This window comes from Nannobrachium achirus (genome assembly GCF_963921795.1).
Source record: "Nannobrachium achirus genome assembly, chromosome: 12".
In the NCBI taxonomy this organism is placed as follows: Eukaryota; Metazoa; Chordata; class Actinopteri; order Myctophiformes; family Myctophidae; genus Nannobrachium; species Nannobrachium achirus.
In genome coordinates, this window is record NC_137832.1 from 36,782,534 (window position 1) to 36,800,542 (window position 18,009).

An 18,009-nucleotide genomic window follows, 5' to 3' on the forward strand; every position below is an offset into this window, starting at 1 on the left:
GTGGAGTAGGAAAAAAAGGTACAATTACCTCATAATTGTACTTAAGTACAGTAAATCTACTTTACTTTACACAACTGGGAATGGGAGAACGACAGATAGATTGAGAGACAGACAGACAGACAGACAGACAGACAGACAGACAATCAGAGACACAAGGTTAGGTGTTGCCCTAATTCTGTCTGCCTGTATTGTGGGCCTGTCAACCTTCTGTCTCCACGCTTTTCAGACCAGCTTCACTGAGCTTTAATGTGCTTTTCCATTAAGTCTAGTTAACCATCATACATCTGACTCGTCAATAAAAGGCCAAAAACCAAATTAATTATCCGTCCGTAATTGCTGCATGGCAGTCTGCTATTGTAAATTCAGAATGTAATTTCTCTTATGGTACTTGTCTTGTTCCTGGCAGGGGGGGAGGAGGAAAAGAGGAAGTGGAAAAACATACTTCACTCTGTCCCATCTCTTCCGTTCAGACCATGGCAGTCATCTCTCCTAAAACTAGTCAACCTGGGTAGAAGAAGTACTTTAATGCTTCCTAAAACCAATTTCCATCATCATTTTCAGTTTCTTTAATGACTCACAAGACGTTCAAGCCACAGCGCACTCGTTGACACAGGCTGAAGACAGCCACACATACTGTACCATATACACTACAGTATACCCATGCCCATGCATGAACACACACACACACACACACACACACACACACACACACACGCACGCACGCACGCACGCACACACGCACACACACGCACACACACGCACACAGACGCGTGTGTTTTAAGCATGAAGGGAACCCATTTGCTCATCTTGGTGCAGGCCTGACCAAGAGGTCGTGCTGCCTAAGTGGATTTTTCATTACCAGCTCTAATAGGCCAAAGAAAATTACAGCTGCTCCAGCAGTGGGATATTAGTTAGGATTGCTCATGTACTTTTTAGCTCAATATATGAGAGGGCGAAAGAGGTAGACGGCAGCTGTAGTGTGTGAGCATTACAGATATTAGTACAATGCTGTCTCCCTCATGTGCATTCTCTTCCCATGTCTCCCTCTCCCCACACTCGCGCTTACTGTCTGCAATTTGGAAAGGTACATGCTAACTCACAGGGGAATGGAAAAGCTTCTTTTATCTCTAACTACCTCTCCAGACTGAGACGCAAACAGAGTAGGAACATAATCAAGGAAATAACATTGCAAATGGAAAGCTATTAGCACAGTTGAATTCAAAGAATTCAATTTTCTCATGCCTCCCCTAAAAGAAATAAGTTACTGTTTGCCTATACATGGCAAACAGTTGTTGTCTGGAGTAATTATGTAATTTCCTCACGAGACTGTGCAGTCCAGCCTATTCACGGAAGCTCAATGCAAATCGTATACTGTTCATTTGAAGGAAACTGACAATGTTAGAGCCTTGGTATGTCCTGAACCTTTTGGAAAATATACGTCTAAGGTTTAGTGCAGGGGTCTTCAACGTTTTCAGGCCAAGGACCCCTTAGCTGAGAGGGAGATACAGCAGGGACCCCCACTATACATATTGTGTTGCAGATTTTCATCGATTTCATAAATAGATTCATAGACTTTTTTGACAGCACTGTCATCAGTCCATGTTGGATTTGTGTTAATGTGTTTTTTCAGACACGATACTAAGTAAACTTGACCTTTCACTCTGTACTTAGTCTGCTCTTTTTTTACCTCTACACCAAACCTATTTGCCGAAAATGGCCGTTCTACAAGCTCAGTGGCCTTGTGGTTAGAGTGTCCGCCCTGAGACTGGGAGGTCGGGGGTTCAATTCCCCGGCCGGGTCATACCAAAGACTATAAAAATGGGACCCAATGCCTCCCTGCTTGGCACTCAGCATCAAGGGTTGGATTGGGGGGGTTGATCACCACCACCAATGGGGATCCTGTCTGTCTGTCTGTCTGTCTGTCTGTCTGTCTGTCTGTCTGTCTGTCTGTCTGTCTGTCTGTCTGTCTGTCTGTCTGTCTGTCTGTCTGTCTGTCTGTCTGTCTGTCTGTCTGACCAGCTCAGTGGCCTTGTGGTTAGAGTGTCCGCCCTGAGACTGGGAGGTCGGGGGTTCAATTCCCCGGCCGGGTCATACCAAAGACTATAAAAATGGGACCCAATGCCTCCTTGCTTGGCACTCAGCATCAAGGGTTGGATTGGGGGGGTTGATCACCACCAATGGGGGTCCAGGGACTACAGATGAAAATTTGCCCACGGCGGGCTAACTCTGGCTCATTTACATTGAAGTGAAAACTGACATGTCCATTAATGAGCACGGCCCCTGTCAAATAAACAGATCTTAACTCTTGTAGATCTGCTATTTTTTGCTGAAGTTCTCCTCAGAATAGGGATGTGAGGGTTCAAGTTGTTAATTTAAAACAATTATCCAATCACACAAAGATTTGGCAGCCTCCCTGTGGTAACTCTGAGGACCCCCTATGGGTCCCGGTTTAGTGAATTGTATTTTTTGCGCACCCATGTATACTCTGTATTTGACAGGTAGACCCTGACGACCCTGACAAGATGCACCTCCTTTGTGGTATGACCACTTTATTGGCACTGAAATATATGGGCAGTTGGGGTCACAGTATGCCAGTTTCAACTACCTCTACCACACTTCCTGTTTTACTCTCCCACCATCTCTATCACTCTACTCCACTTCTACTTCCCGATGGGTCGCCACTCTCCTTTTTTACCCCCTGCTCCTGTTTCCTCCTTCCATCATAGCCACCCTCATTAACACATAACAGGATAACTACATGCGTAGCAGGGCTCTGATTTAGCTGTTCAACCCGATTAGGCCTTAATGAGCTGAGACCAGCCATCTGAATGTAAGTGCACACAGTGGCATAGCAATGAGTCACATGCACATGCATGCAGACTCTCTCACTCTCTCACTCACCACACACACACACACACACACACACACACGCACACACACACACACACACACACACACACACACACACACACACACACACACACACACACACACACACACACACACACACACACACACACACACACACACAGCCGTTTTTGTTAATACTGTTTTGTTCTTTAGTTCTTTATTACAGTAAAGCTAGTCACTGTCTCTGTATTGAGATTGTAAGACTCACAGGTTTGTTGGCTTGGATTCGTTTTGTTTGTTTGTATTTTTCTTTGCAAATTTGCAAAAGCTTGATACATTTCCAGACTTGAATTTTGAACTGACTACTCTACATAGACAGCCATGGCCTATACCAGGGGTCTTCAACGTTTTCAGGCCAAGGACCCCTTAGTTGAGAGAGAGATGAAGCAGGGCAGGGACCCCCCACAACCTTTTCATAGATTCCATATTGTTTCATTGTTTGACAGCACAATCATCAGTGTATTTTGGATTCATGTCAATTTGTGTTTTCAGACATTTAACCACTTGAACCGTCAATACTTAATACCTTGACCTTTCAGTCTGGACTTAGTCTGCTCTTTTTCCCCTCTACACCAAACCTTGTTGCCAAAAATAGCCGATCTACAAGCTCACAACGCCTCGCAGCACGAGAGGTTGTGAGCTTGTAGATCTGCTATTTTTGGTTTTGGTGGTTAATATAAAAAAGGAGAAAAAAGGTTCTATCACACAAAGATTTGATGGACCCCCTGTAGTAAATCTGAGGACCCCCTAGGGGTCATGGACCCCCTGTTAAACCCTTGGCCTATACCAAGGCCATGGCACGCAGCACTTGCATGTACATATCTGGCTTCTGGGTTGGGTAAAAACAGTGCTGAAGTCTTGAGGAAAATGCCTTGTTATCTACACAGCAGTGTGTTGTCACATCACGGGAACAAGGGTTATAAATGACTAGAATATATAACTGATACGTGTCGCAGGCAATGAGAGGACTCATTAAGGGACAAATAGACAAAGGTGATATTAGACGAAAGTGTTTGTTCCAAGTTAATTTTATTGATTAAAAAAATATAAAAGCTCTGCAATAGTTTGATTACAAGTTCAATAAAGACAAAAAAATAATAATATGGTATGCGATCTCTGCGGTACGAAGATAAAAATATATTCATTATAGACAAAACAGATGAATTCTGTAATGAATAGAAATAATAGAAGCTCATGGCCTCTCCTTTATCTTCTGTTTTTCTCCTCATTCTCTTCTGGGGGAGTTTATTAAAGACCCACGTTGCCCTTGGACATTCAATCAACTTTCAATCACGAGCAATGGATGTATTCAATGAATGCAAAGGCTAGCAATTCATTACAACAATCAGAGGATGAAATCTCTCTTCCTTTCATCCTCATCATAACCCCCCTCCTTTCCTCATACATACACATGCACTTTTCCCATTGCTGCTCTCCAACATCCAGTTAGTACCAAATCTTTCACCTTCTCATATACTGTAAACAGAGGCTCCAATTGTATTGATTTATTTTCTACAAAAAAAAAACAACAACAAAAAAACAATATATTTCAACGTATTTTCCTTGCATGGTGGTAAGGTTATGGGACAACTTCTCCCACTTGCAAGGTGCATAGACTAGAATCGCATTGTGTATGTATTTTTGAAAAAGGCAATTTGTAGTCGTACATAACATTATGGCCTTTAGTTTGAGGGCAGTATCATTCATGTTTATTCGTGAAAATAGTACTGATGGGTTTGGAAAAAAAAAAACAGATAAAAAAAATCTCTTTCTACAGATATTTTTCCATTCAAAGTGGATGGTAGATACAGATAAAAAAAATATCTGACACAGATATTTCTTTTATCTGTGGCAGATATTCTTTTTATCTGTATCTACCATCCACTTTGAATGAAAAAATATCTGGAGAAAGAGATTTTTTATCTGTTATCTGGCCAAGTGGGAATGGGCCTTTACAAAGGCGAAGAGGGATGTCATATTCATAAGTTAGATATGGCTGTCATTAGTGAAGCTGACACACCCCATATCATATCAGGAATGGGCGGCACATCCACAACATCAGTTTAGGGTTTGAGCGATAATCTCCCAACAATACTTGAGGGGGGATTTTGTTAGTGTGTGCGTACCGTGCAAGGAACTCTTGTGCAGAGTGCACCAGTTTAAACATTACTACCCTCAAACTGGACGCCTGAATGTGTACACTTCTTCAAAACTATCATCCTCAATCTTTCCTTTTCATTTCCTCTTGTCCTTTACCCTTTGCTCTAGTCCCTGGAGATCCTTCTCAGTAACTGGTTCTGCCCTGGTCACGACAGCTTTACTCCCCTGTGGGTCAACTACAACTGTCATAACACAGCACATATCCACTAGCTGCTCCTGGCACCTTTTCATTCCAGCATCCAGCTCTGCTTTTCGCGTTGGGTCCCGCTTCAGAGGCCCCTTCTCCGCCACTGTGAAACCCAACAGGCCCACTAAAACCTTGTCCGACAGCTCCACGTCCAAGTAACCCGTACCATCAGATATGGTGACGCTAATCTGCCACTGACCACTGCTACTGGTCAGTTTCCCCAGGAGAGTCACGATGAAGGCCTTGACCCGGATCTCTGTGGCTTGGGTACGTGGCGTGGCGATCCGGTCTTGGAGAAGGCAGAGATAGCTGAACGGTGGCGAGCTTATGGTGAGAGCAGTGGAAAGGTTCTCCTCCCTTCCAGTTGTAGAAACATGGTCAATTTCCTGAGCTGTATTCTGAGCATTTTCAAACTTAGATTGCACTGCTGTACTTTCTTTTACATTAAGAAAGCAGGAATCTATGTCCTCATCCATTAAATCATCATCAATCACAATATGGCCGCCACCACGTGATGGCTGCAAAGAGAAGGGATTGGAATTATTTGCCTCTTGCTGGCCTCTGACTTCCCTACCAAAGCTCTGACTGTCTCTTTCGTTGTCTTTCTTGGTAAATCTGGAGTTGCCAACGCCAAGCTGCAATCCACAACGATTTAGCGTCTGCTGTTGCAATGTTCTGTCAAACCGATCAGTCGGTGGTGTTGTTGAACTGTCAAAACTGTTGGGATTTGCTGTTACACTACTGCTACTATTACTATTGCTTCTGTGACTTCTGTCAGACTGTGGAATGCTGTCTGTGCTTTGCTGAAAGATTACACTGTCAAGCTCATCCAAGGGGAGGTCATCGAAGTCTTCATCTGGGAAATATTCATCTGCCATATCCTGATCTGTCATCCTGTGGTGAGTTGGTGAGGCAGAAGATAAGGGAGTAAGCGCTGAATCCCGATCGTTTACCCAGTGATGACTCTGGATGGATTCACTTCTGTTGCTTTGAATCATCCCAGTTCTGTAAGAGAATACGGAAGCTTCACTTTTGGAAGAGAACAGTTTAAGTCAATAATATTGAACTGGAATAACAGTTTTTAACATTACTCTCTATGGGTCATAATAGGCTAGATGTGTTTTTGGTAAAGGGAAAGAGCACTACATTTAATAATTAATTCTGAGATTGTTTTTACTGGAGGGCTGGCCTAATTCTTTTTTTTTTTTGTAAAGTCATTAATTTACTGGTATTTTTATTTTGGTGTATGGGAATAGTCGGCGATTTAGATTGCTGGTATATTTTGTACCGTCAATCTCACTTGTTGTCAGGGAGTCTGTAATATCCTCCTGCATTTGTGGTGTGAACGAACATGTCATATGTCACGACAGTGCGTCATGACGGTACTTACGCAAGACAAATTCTAAGGACAAAATGCTTTGTAAAAATGTTGGTGGATTTGCTGGAAAAAGCTCCTGTATGCATAGATTGCGTATTGGTGGAGAGGGCAAGGGGGGGAGGGAGAAAGAGCGTGTGTGATGGTGAGGTCAGATCGAGAGAGCAAGGATATAGTGAGAGAGAAAGAGCATGGGATATAGTGACAATGGGATATAGATTAGGTCAACTGACACCCACTTTTCAAGTTACGAAGATGGTTAATCATCATTATAAGAATACGGTTATGAACAATACTGCAGTTTAAGAACATGGCATGAATCTGACCAGACTAACTGACGACAGACAGTTAAAGCAGGCTTACAATACATGACAATGTCCTTGTTTCCTCCTTTTACTTTCCAGACAACATACTTCTCCATTATGCCACGGCCAGAAATGCTAGCATTTCATATTTTACTTTTGAGTTCATTCAATTCAAATGGCTCATCTACACATACATTTTTGTGTTATTTTAATAATATTTTAATTAGTCTCCTTTTCCTTTACCATTGCATCCATAAATCTATATTATTTACAGCGCAATGACTCTTCCCCCCCGTGATGTCGATGACATCAGGGATCTTCATATATGGGCATAAAAGGGTTCTGGGGAATACCCATATATGGACTTTTACATAGGTGATGTCACCTGTGATATCACCTGTGATGTCACAGTGATGTGTCAAGAGAACCAACCCACCATAGACTGTAAAAATGTGTGTACACACACACACACACACACACACACACACACACACACACACACACACACACACACACACACACACACACACACACACACACACACACACACACACACACACACACACAAGCTGTGACATTTCTCACACAAGCTGTGACATTTCTCGTTCTTTGCCAACGAGTGTGGGAGAGTGATGATGTTGTTATCTACTATTTAACACTTCTGATCCACAAACTGTGTTCTTGTCCACTGTTGCAAACAACAGCAATGTACTGTACATTCATAAACATTAAAAATTGAAATCCTCTCATACCGAATAAATAAGTAATTTACCCTGTGCAGATTTTTATCTTTTTCTTTTAAAATGTGTAAATGTTAAGGTCACTTCAGTATTAGGGATGGGACGATAAGAACATTTGATATAACGATTATTGTGACAAAAGAAATCATGATTTACGATATTATCTCGATAATCAAAATCCATTATCCTGGGGCAGAACATTTGCCAAAAAATATCAGATCTACAAGGTCTATTTTTTAGCAAAGACATTTGATAGGGAGTGGGGAAAAAAAGACAAGACTGTATCAAGTACGTATTTTATAAGTACATTTTACCAATAGATGGTTTAAGTGGAACTGGATACGCAGCTCGGCAAATAAAAGTTGAATTGATCCCAGTGCATGACGGAGGATGATATCATGATCTGCGATACAATAAGAGTACCTGAGACGAATAAACAGTCTAAGTCCATTAGACATTTTTTTTGATTTAACAGACTGTAAACCACAAACTAGAAGTTTTTAATTTCTTAAAGTCTTAATGTACTCCCTCCTCATTTTGTTAAGTTAGATTTTTTTACTTAACTCATATATATTGGGAATTATAAGACATAAAACTTATGGAAAGTGGAAAAACAGTTTGTGGAACAACAGTCTAAGTCCGTACAAGCAATATTCAGCAGACAAAGGGAGCAGATAACATTAAAACCGACAATTAAACAATATGAGGGGGGATTGCATTAACAATTTAACAGATTAAAAATGACTAGTTTGTGGTTTACAGTCTCTCTCTTCGAATATGGACTTATACTGTTATTCGTCTCAGGTACTCGTGATTATCGTCCCATCCCTATTCAATCAGTATAACCACCCACCTGGATGAGGCCGTGGAAGGCTGGCTCCTGACAGAAGATACAGTGGAGGATTCACTGAGAGTCCCGTAGCCACTCTCCGCCATAGGCCCTCTGAGAGCTCCTCCCCTCTCCTCCTGGGCTTCCAGACTGGCCAACAACTCCTGGTCATCTAAATCAAAGTCGTCCATCTCCTGGTTACCTACAACACCGACCACAGCAGTCAGTTTAATTTGATCAACAGGTGGTCCCAGCCCCCCCAAAAAATCTGATGACAATAAAATCAATGGATCAATCGAATGGATTTTGTTGCTGCTTTGACAATGTGGACAGACAGCAGACACAACCTGGGAAAAAACTGATTTGTTCGTATTCATCAGCCTATTCAAGAGCCCGGAGGCGTGTAATCATCTTAACGTTAATTCAGAATATGCATTTCAATCTAATTCAGGTAGTCCCATCCAAACAATGCAACTACAATTAAATCATTTCAAATGGGTTTGGTTTCATTTTTGAAAACAGAACAAACTGATTTGCTCATATTTATGATGCGTGGAGGTGTGTAATTATCTCACAGTTAATTCAGAACAGTGTTAACCAGAACGATGCAATGCCTTCTTTCTTACCCAATCAAACAGCTGCCAGCTAGATGAAGGTACACGGTGCACCCTATCATTATCCTTGATGATGACAACCAGGGGTGTCGCACCAAATTCTGGGCCCTGGGTACTTTAACCTTTGAAAAATAGCAGATCTACAAGCTCACAGTGCGGCACCAAGTGCCGCGCTGCTAGCTTGTAGATCTGCTATTTCGTAAAAATCGTAAAAATGTATGCAAGTCTTTGAATATTATATTATTTCAAATCCTTCTAAGATTTTTTGAAAAACCTATGTTTCTATGTCAGTGGTGCTCAAACTTTGTTCCTGTGAAGGACCCCCAAAATGATATGTATTTGGCCACAGACCCCCATCTCAAAATATTTAGTTCCAAGGACCCCCCCAGAAGCAAAATTTGAGTTACAAACGTTCGTTTAAAAAAAAGACATATATTATTCAAAGATTTGCACACATTTTCACATTGTTTTAAAAAATAGCAGATCTACAAGCTCGCAGCGCGGCTCTCTGTGCCGCGCTGTGAGCTTGTAGATCTGCTATTTTTCAACAGCTAATTAAGGCCCCTCCACCTTGGGCCCTAGTAACTCAGTCCCACTTTTACCCCCCTTGTGGCGCCCCTGATGACAACCACACATGGAGCAACAACAAAACCACACAAGCCAGCGTGGTCATACTTTGGTCTGGTTCTGCAGGGATTTCCTCTGGCTGCTGGTGCTGCTGGTCTGCCTCAAGCTGTGGCTCTTCTTCAGGCAGACCCAGGACCCTGCACAGCAGCCTGCCCTGGGGGGGATAAAATAACACATCCATTGCCAAGGATCAAAAACCAAAGCCAGCAACATTGTTTTTTATCCTCACCTCAGGTGATGCAAGAAGAGAGATAACAACAATACGGAGCAGGATAACCACACAGAGCCTAATTGGTTCAGATGATGAATCATTCAAGACTCAACCACCATGGAGTTGCAGGTGTCAGTAATTCTAAAAGTATGCGTTTTAAAATCTACACACAGTATGTGAGCGCGCATGTTATTTCACAATTTCATTACAGGCAGTGAAGTGCAGAGAATGTTAGAGAGGCTGAAATATCTAAAAAGGGCCTTTTGGTGAAAATACTGAAAATAGCAGACCTCCAAGCTCACAACGTGTCGTGTGACGCGTTGTGAGCATGGAAAGGGGGAATTTGCATTTCTTTCACCATAGTAAAAACTGCATTCATGGTCTTGGGAGGGCACTTTCTACAGACGGGGAAAGGGGCAAGGGCTCAAGTCCCCTTTGATGTCTATGTGTGCAGGTGCCTGATTACAGGAGAAATGCAGCTTACCTGGCTGTTCCTGTCCACCATGTCCTCTACCTCTCCTCCCAGGATCTCCACGTTACCTGGACCCAGCAGCAGCACTCCAAGTCTGCACACCATCTGTCCCTTCAACTGGAGCTTCACTCCAGGCCTAGAGGTTGGAGCAAAGGGGGGGTTATCGCCGTTTCAAATTAAATGAACATAATGGTCCAATATGAAATGTATTTCAACATGACATAATCATTTTAAATGTTTGTGCAACAAAGTTGTTATTCTTAAGTATTCAGATTCTAAAAACAAAAAAGCAAACAGACCAAAAAAACGTGATTCAATTCAACTTTGAAATATAATAATAAATATGTTATCAAGGATAACAACAACACATTTCTTTAGTTTTATTTTTTTCTTTCTTTTTTTAAGCTTAAAATTAATACTGTGACATTTCAAATTTTTGTTTTGGTCATTTCTTCTCAATGTTTCTCTGTGCGTCATGTGCGACCTTCCCTTTGCCTAAAAATAAATTGTTAGCATTCTTTATCTTAAGACACTTTCCCACATGGACTCCTTAACATTGCTGGAAAAAAGCTATTCAGGCAGAGGTTTGTCATTCATACACTGCACTGACCTCCTTTATGGAGAAGTTCTGTAATGGTGTCTGTTATCAAATTTGATTAGAATGTTAGGGTCGGCACTCAGCACAGCACTTAATGCTTGCACAAGATGTGTCTTAAGCACCTAAGACTAGGCACTTGGGGACTGCACGTGAGGTGCACCTGTGCAAGCCTCTAGACCAAGCGTCTTCAACAGGGGGTCAGGGACCCCTAGGGGGTCCTCAGAGTTACTACAGGGGGTCCTCCAAATCGTTGTGTGATAGAAACCTTTTCTCCTTTTTTATATTAACCACTTGAAACCTAGCATCCATATTCTGAGAACTTTAGCCAAAAATAGAAGATCTACAAGCAGATCTTGTAGATAGGCTATTGTTGGCAAAGAGGTTGGTGTAGAGGGGAAAAAGAGCAGACTAAGTACAGACTGAAAAGTCAAGTTTATTATTTATTGACTGTGGTTAAATATCTAACACAAATTGAATTGAATCCAAAATACAATGATGATTGTGCTGTCAAACGATGAAACTAGGCCTATATGGAATCTATGAAAAGGTTGTGGGGGTCCCTGCTTCATCTCCCTCTCCACTAAGGGGTCCTTGGCCTGAAACGTTGAAGACCCCTGCTCTAGACGAGCGATTGCCTGTCAAGCAGCTGATGGCCTCGCACGTTATCGAGCACACCGTTCTGAGTCGGTAAGCTGTGGTGTGTGGAATCGTTTATCATGTGAAGCAAAACATTGTGCCTCCCTTCCCTGCATCTCAGCCAATCACAGGCTAAGTGTTCTCCAAACATCCTGGAGAAAACAATATTGTGGAAGGATATGGAATGGGCGCTCCAGTGGCAAGGTCTCACATGTAACAACCTGTATAGTCAAACTCATTCCTACAGTAACTGTAATCAAAACATGTTGTTTGAGTGAAGGAGGGACCATTCCACAGACCTGAGTGCTGCGCTGAGTGCAGGGATAGGCTGGTACTCCATGGCCTCCAGGCTCTGGACTCCATCTGTCACCTGCATAATAGGGATGGGACGATATGAAAATGTCGTATCACGATTATTGTGACCAAAGAAATCGTGATTTACGATATTATGGCGATAATCAAAATATCCCCAACATCCATTATCCTTGGGCGAAACATTTTCCAAAAAATAGCAGATCAACAAGCGTTGCAACGCGTTGTGAGCTTGTAGATCGGCTATTTTTTGGCAAAGATATTTGGTAGAGAGTGAGAAAAGGACTGTATCAAGTACATATATTATAAGTACCTTTTTATTTTACCAATTATAGAGGGTTTAAATGGTACCGGATATGCAGCCTGGCAAATAAAAAGGTGAATTGATCCCAGTGCATGACGGAGGACGATATCACGCTAAATTAAATCTCCGCGATACGATTATCGTGAGTGTTTTTTATCACTCACTCTTTTAAGCACCTTAGAGAGACAGAGTAATTCACTATAATCAAACCCAGGTTATTCAAATTGATTAGAAAATCTTTTTCACAAAATGTCAGTAAAAACATCAGCCTAGGAGTCTCCAAAATCTGCCATTGGTCGGGATGGGTTCTATTGTCCTCTGCACCAGACCTGTAGCAGCAGCATGCGGGTCGTTTTGGCCTCCCAGGGCTTTTGGGTGATCTGAGTGGCCTCAGATACAGCTTCATTTGTACAGTCTTTGCCCTTCCATTTCTGCAGCTGACCATAGGCTGGCTGACTGATGTCCAGTAATGAGTCAACCTAAAACATAATTAGGAACAACTTTCAATTGTTGAGGATTGTCCCTGCATGCATATTTAATTATTATGTATCTTAAAGTAGTTCACCCCCAAAATGACTTTTTTTCTATTGATTAGTCACGGAGACTATTTTTTTGTTTTTTGTCACATTCCTAAGACTCGAGTAAATTTACCCCCATTGATTCCGGATGGGGGTAAATTTATTGTTATCACATTTTTGTCTTAGGAATGCGACAAAAAACTAAAAATATTATTGAACTCTAGTCTCCATGGCGTGACTAATCAATAGAAAGAAAGTCATTTTGGGGGTGAACTACTCCTTTAAACTTCAATAGTTGCTTGGTAGATTAACATTGCATTACTTAATGTCATTAATTTTGTTGGGCATGTGCAGGTGGTATGTGTATATGTGTGTGAGAATGTGTGTGATTATATGTATTGTGTTATGTGTAAAAAGAAAAAACAATAAAAAGAAATATATATAAAAAAAAACATTGCATTATCCCAAATACTCTCATATTACCTCATTGACTTATATTTGTTAAACCGGTCTCGAGGTCACACTTTTAACACAGTCAGGTTTTGTATCTATTCATCTATTCATGTGCCAGCCATTAATAGAGCTTCCCAATCCTATTTTAGGAGCTCCAACCAGGTAGTCTACAAACCATCCAAAGCTAAATTTAAACCACATCTATATTTACATTATACCTTTTTTAGCATATTATTGTTTTCTTTAAGTCTTCCAGATAATGGCCCTTGAATGTGTTTTTTCTTTTTTCCTAAAAGGTAACTTTGGACATACAGTACAAGGTTTCTGCACAACAGCAACAATACGATGATGCACCCACCTGGACACAGAAGGTGCCATTGAGCTCTGTCTTGTGGGCCTGGGACAGGCCATCAGGAAGGACACCATGGCCCAAGACCTTCAGGTCTACCAAGAGCCACTGGTCTAAAACCTAAAGGAGGCAAGCGTGCACGCATGCACGCACACACGCGCACACACACACGCACACACACACACACACACACACACACACACACACACACACACACACACACACACACACACACACACACACACACACACACACACACACACACACACACACACACACACACACACAAAGATGTGGTGGTTGTCCTCAATTAAGGCTTAAAAAAAAACATTCTAATGTCAGTCTGTATTGTCTTCCTGCTTTACAACACATTTAATCAAATGTAATAAACTCAATTAAATAAATGCATAGATGTGACTAACCCTTTATCTTGTTTATCTGCCAAAAAACAATAAAGACATTTGTAAAATAAAATAAAAGAAATGCATAGATGTAGTGAGTATAGACCCCCCCAGGGCCATGGTGGACTAAGTACACATCCCGTCACTTGAGTCAAAGTACACCTGGTGAAATATCCCTTCAGTACAACTGAAAGTTGCTCAGTCAGATTTTAGCTTGAGTTAAAGTATTGGAGTATTTGCCTTTAAAAAATACTCATAATACTAGTATAAACTTGTATTACTAGTATTCAAAAGTACATTTTCCTTGACTACTATGTTTCCTTAAACCCTGGGCAAGATATAACTTCCGCTTGGTTCCAAGATTGCTAGCGGAAGTGCTGCATTTAACGGACGTTACGTCACGCAGTGTGGTCTTTTTACATTGCCCAGTGAAAAAAATACAACTTCCGGGAAAATTCAGCCCCACCTCCTAGAAAGGTCTCTGCCTCATATCTTGACCAGGCTTTTCTCTTCGCAGATGAGTAAACCTGGCTACGCGAGGCTAGTTTCCTTATGACCGGTTTCCTTGTTCTTCCTATTTCTATTCTTCCCTTTCCTGGAAAACCAAAAATACAAATGATGGAGCTTGTAAGAAGAAAATCACCCAGTTCTTTACACCTGTAAACCTGCCATGTGACAATAAAGCTTATTCTGATTCGTTTAAATATTTAAAACATTGCTTTATTGTTTTCACAAAGCCTTTACATAACCCCAACTCTCTGACACCACCTAATGAATGCTTGTAGAACCATCATACTACACAAAGCCTCCTATAAAATGTTTCACATTGAATGAAATGCAACCAAATCTCTCACACACACACAATTTCAATTCAATTTCAATTCAATTCAATTCAATCACACACACACACACACACACACACACACACACACACACACACACACACACACACACACACACACACACACACACACACACACACACACACACACACACACACACACACACACACTCACTCACTCAGTTTTTATAGGTGAAACGGGTACAGTTTCTATGGTCTGTCTATGTAAACAATTTGTTGGGAATTACTTATACTGTACTGTGCATCTCAAATGAGGTGAAACCGTGGTGATGGGAGAGAATTCTCAGCCTGGTCAAATCTATTCAAACTTGTCCTTATTTAACTTCAGCAGAAGCTGTTTTTGAAATTGTTATTAATTAATTTTACCCTGCATGGGCTGAAGATCAATCCAGTTGAACTAAAAGGACTTTGACAAGCAGCAGAGGCAGGTAGCGCTATGTTTAACTTGAGCGACAGGATGATTACAGCCAGGTAAGATGTAGAAATGTCCACACCTCCATCACCATTACCACCTACTGCAGAGAAAATCGTTTCAGTTGAAAGCTTTTAAGATATCCATGGTTTACTGTGAGTGGTTTCCTCATGTGAGGAACAAAGTGTGAGGCCAAAGAGAAGGAAAAAAAAGAATCTACAGCTGACTTCACAGCTATGCTAAAAAGTAACGACAACCTTCATACAAATGCAGTGAAGTCAAAATTTATCTTTGAAATGTAGTGGAATCACAAACAATCATCTTTATTGTCACATCACACGTTTACAGGTGTAAAAGTGGGTGAAATCCATCGTTCTTGTTTTCAGGAAGAGAAAAGAAAAAGAAGGGCGTGGGGCAGGGAGAGCAAGGAGAAAAGAAAGACACACAGATACACAATTACACACACGCACGCGCTTCACACACACACACACACACACACACACACACACACACACACACACACACACACACACACACACACACACACACACACACACACAACACACACACACACACACACACACACACACACAAGGTTCGGTTCGGGCCTCACATCTCAGCCCTCACACCTACACAGTAGCACCACTAATTTTACCGTTATGCCCATATATAGAGATCTCTGTATCTGTCTGCCCATGTCCCCTTTATGGCCATATACACTACACTACAGTATGGTAAAGAAATTGCTTTACAGGAAAGCATTGCAATGTTACTTCTCATCTTACCCAACTGTTGCATCTGTTATTTGCCACTTAGTTATTAATTATATAGGCATTCATGATGACACTGTATTTATCAAATACCTAATATAATATATTAGTGTCAATATTGTTGTGAAAGCACCACCAATAATCAGCCCTACAATACTGATATTGTGGTATTTGGTCCAAAACATTGTGATAATTCGTCCATATCTTCCAGGACCAGCCATGGCTTCATATGTATTGTTTGTTTTGAATGGAGCTGCAGAAGCATCCATCCTTGTTACCTGTTGGTTAATTTGTTGCTGTGAGAGACGACCTCCTCCCTCCTCCTGCAGCCACTCCACACAGGCCTCCAGCCAAGCATAGGGTACCTGGACATGCCATGATGTCCTCAGCCAGGCCTGAGCCGCACGCACCACTCCCTGGGTCTCAGGAGCCATCCTCCGCTTCTAGATGAATAGGGCTGTCACAATTATTAAGGCCCATTCCCACTGGGCCAGATAACAGATATCTGGAGATATTTCTCCAGATATTTTTCCATGCAAAGTGGATGGTAGATACAGATAAAAAAAAAAGTCTACCACAGATATTTGCCACAGATACTTTTATCTGTGGCAAATCTTTTTTGTATCTGTATCTACCATCCACTTTGCATGGAAAAATATCTGGAGAAATATCTCCAGATATCTGTTATCTGGCCCAGTGGGAATGGGCCTTTAGTCTTATCACAATTATTTGACATAATCACAATTATTTTGCCACAATCGTTAAAAAAAAATATCTAAAATAGTGGAAAAAGACAATCTACAAGCTCACAACGCATTGTGAGCTTGTAAACCGGCTATTTCCACTATCAATGTTCTTTTTTTAAGTATAAAGTTGTCAAATATGTCAGTAATTTTTTTGTATATTGATGTGTCATGCCCCTATCTGGCAAAATCTCCCATAGGGGGCGAAGAGCATAAGTAAGAAATATCTGCCATGTGCAACTTCAGAAACTAAAAGGCAAAGCCAAACAGAAATGTAGCCTAATTGTCAACTACAGAAACACAAATCGTTAATCGCAATTATTTTAGTGACAATCTAAAATGTCACATTGTGTCAGCAGTCAGCACTATAGACGTACTGTCTCCACCTGAACCTGTTTCTTCTGTTTCTGCTGCCATTACTGCATGTGCACAACTCCTGCCAACTTGTTTTACTAGTTGCTCTTGCGAAATGGTGTGTTATTTAGCATCAATCACTGTACTAATAGTTCTAAAAAATATACATAAATAAAATAGCTATATAATAAGTTGAATTACAAACACTGTGAAATGTGGAATGCAACAAGGGAAAGACAAATCAATCAACTGTACATACAGGTATGTATCACTATATTTAATTAGTTATTACGTGTTTTGATTCACCTGCTAAGTAATGTAACAAACTAGCATTGATCCAAATGCTACACCACACCAAGAACTCTTGCATATGCATATCTTATGTATAGGTATAATTGCTTGACAGCCAAGCAATGGATTGTTATTGAAGGATGGGATTGCAGATCTATGCTAGAGTGGAGGAGGTAGTAAATGATTGTCTGCAATATGCATCGTCATAACATGCAACAGTTGTTTGCCCCACTATCAATGAATGACGAAAATACATTAAAAAAAAAAAAAAAACAAGGCGCCAAAGTTCATGTCAGTCTTTCACTAACATTAATGCTATTACTTCACTTTTTCCCATGTAACATTTTGTCATAATGAACGGCAATTACAGTAAAACGTGAGAGCATTACTATAGCATAACAAATCATCACCAGTAAACTTCAGGTTACCTTTTAAGATCGCAAGTTTTAGCTGCTAAAGGAAGATCTTCTAATCTAAAAGGCTAGGGAAAGAACCCGGAGAGAGAGAACCCATCTGTCCATTTCAACCAAGCTATGTTAAACAGGACTTGCTGGTTTGGACACGCCTCGCCCAGTT

At 41.1% G+C, this 18,009-nt stretch overlaps 1 protein-coding gene across 2 annotated transcripts; it reads right to left on the reverse strand.

The window, feature by feature from the left end:
- Positions 1–4,023: 4,023 nt before the first annotated feature.
- On the reverse strand, positions 4,024–17,953 carry rmi1 (RMI1, RecQ mediated genome instability 1, homolog). Of its 2 annotated transcripts, none has more exons than XM_080738941.1 (9): positions 17,862–17,953; positions 16,324–16,488; positions 13,610–13,720; positions 12,610–12,759; positions 11,964–12,034; positions 10,443–10,566; positions 9,796–9,901; positions 8,531–8,708; positions 4,024–6,262 (listed from the first exon to the last, which is right to left on the reverse strand). In XM_080738941.1, the coding sequence occupies exons 2-9, from the start codon at positions 16,477–16,479 to the stop codon at positions 5,146–5,148; spliced, it is 2,013 nt and encodes a 670-aa protein (XP_080595067.1). In that variant the 5' UTR covers positions 16,480–16,488; positions 17,862–17,953; the 3' UTR covers positions 4,024–5,145. The 2 variants fall into 2 exon arrangements, with proteins under 2 accessions (XP_080595067.1, XP_080595066.1); XM_080738940.1 differs by having other exon boundaries at positions 16,324–16,502; positions 17,862–17,952.
- Between the last annotated feature and the right edge of the window lie 56 nt (positions 17,954–18,009).

What these genes read in the sequence shown, in the direction of transcription:
- rmi1 (XM_080738941.1), bottom strand. Translation starts at nt 16,479, where the DNA reads ATGGCTCCTGAGACCCAGGGAGTGGTGCGTGCGGCTCAGGCCTGGCTG. An exon ending in ATGGCACCTTCTGTGTCCAG is followed by an intron (nt 12,760 to 13,609) that starts GTGGGTGCATCA and finishes ATTATGTTTTAG; the next exon opens with GTTGACTCATTACTGGACAT. An exon ending in CCTTCCACGGCCTCATCCAG is followed by an intron (nt 6,263 to 8,530) that starts GTGGGTGGTTAT and finishes ATTCTCTTACAG; the next exon opens with AACTGGGATGATTCAAAGCA.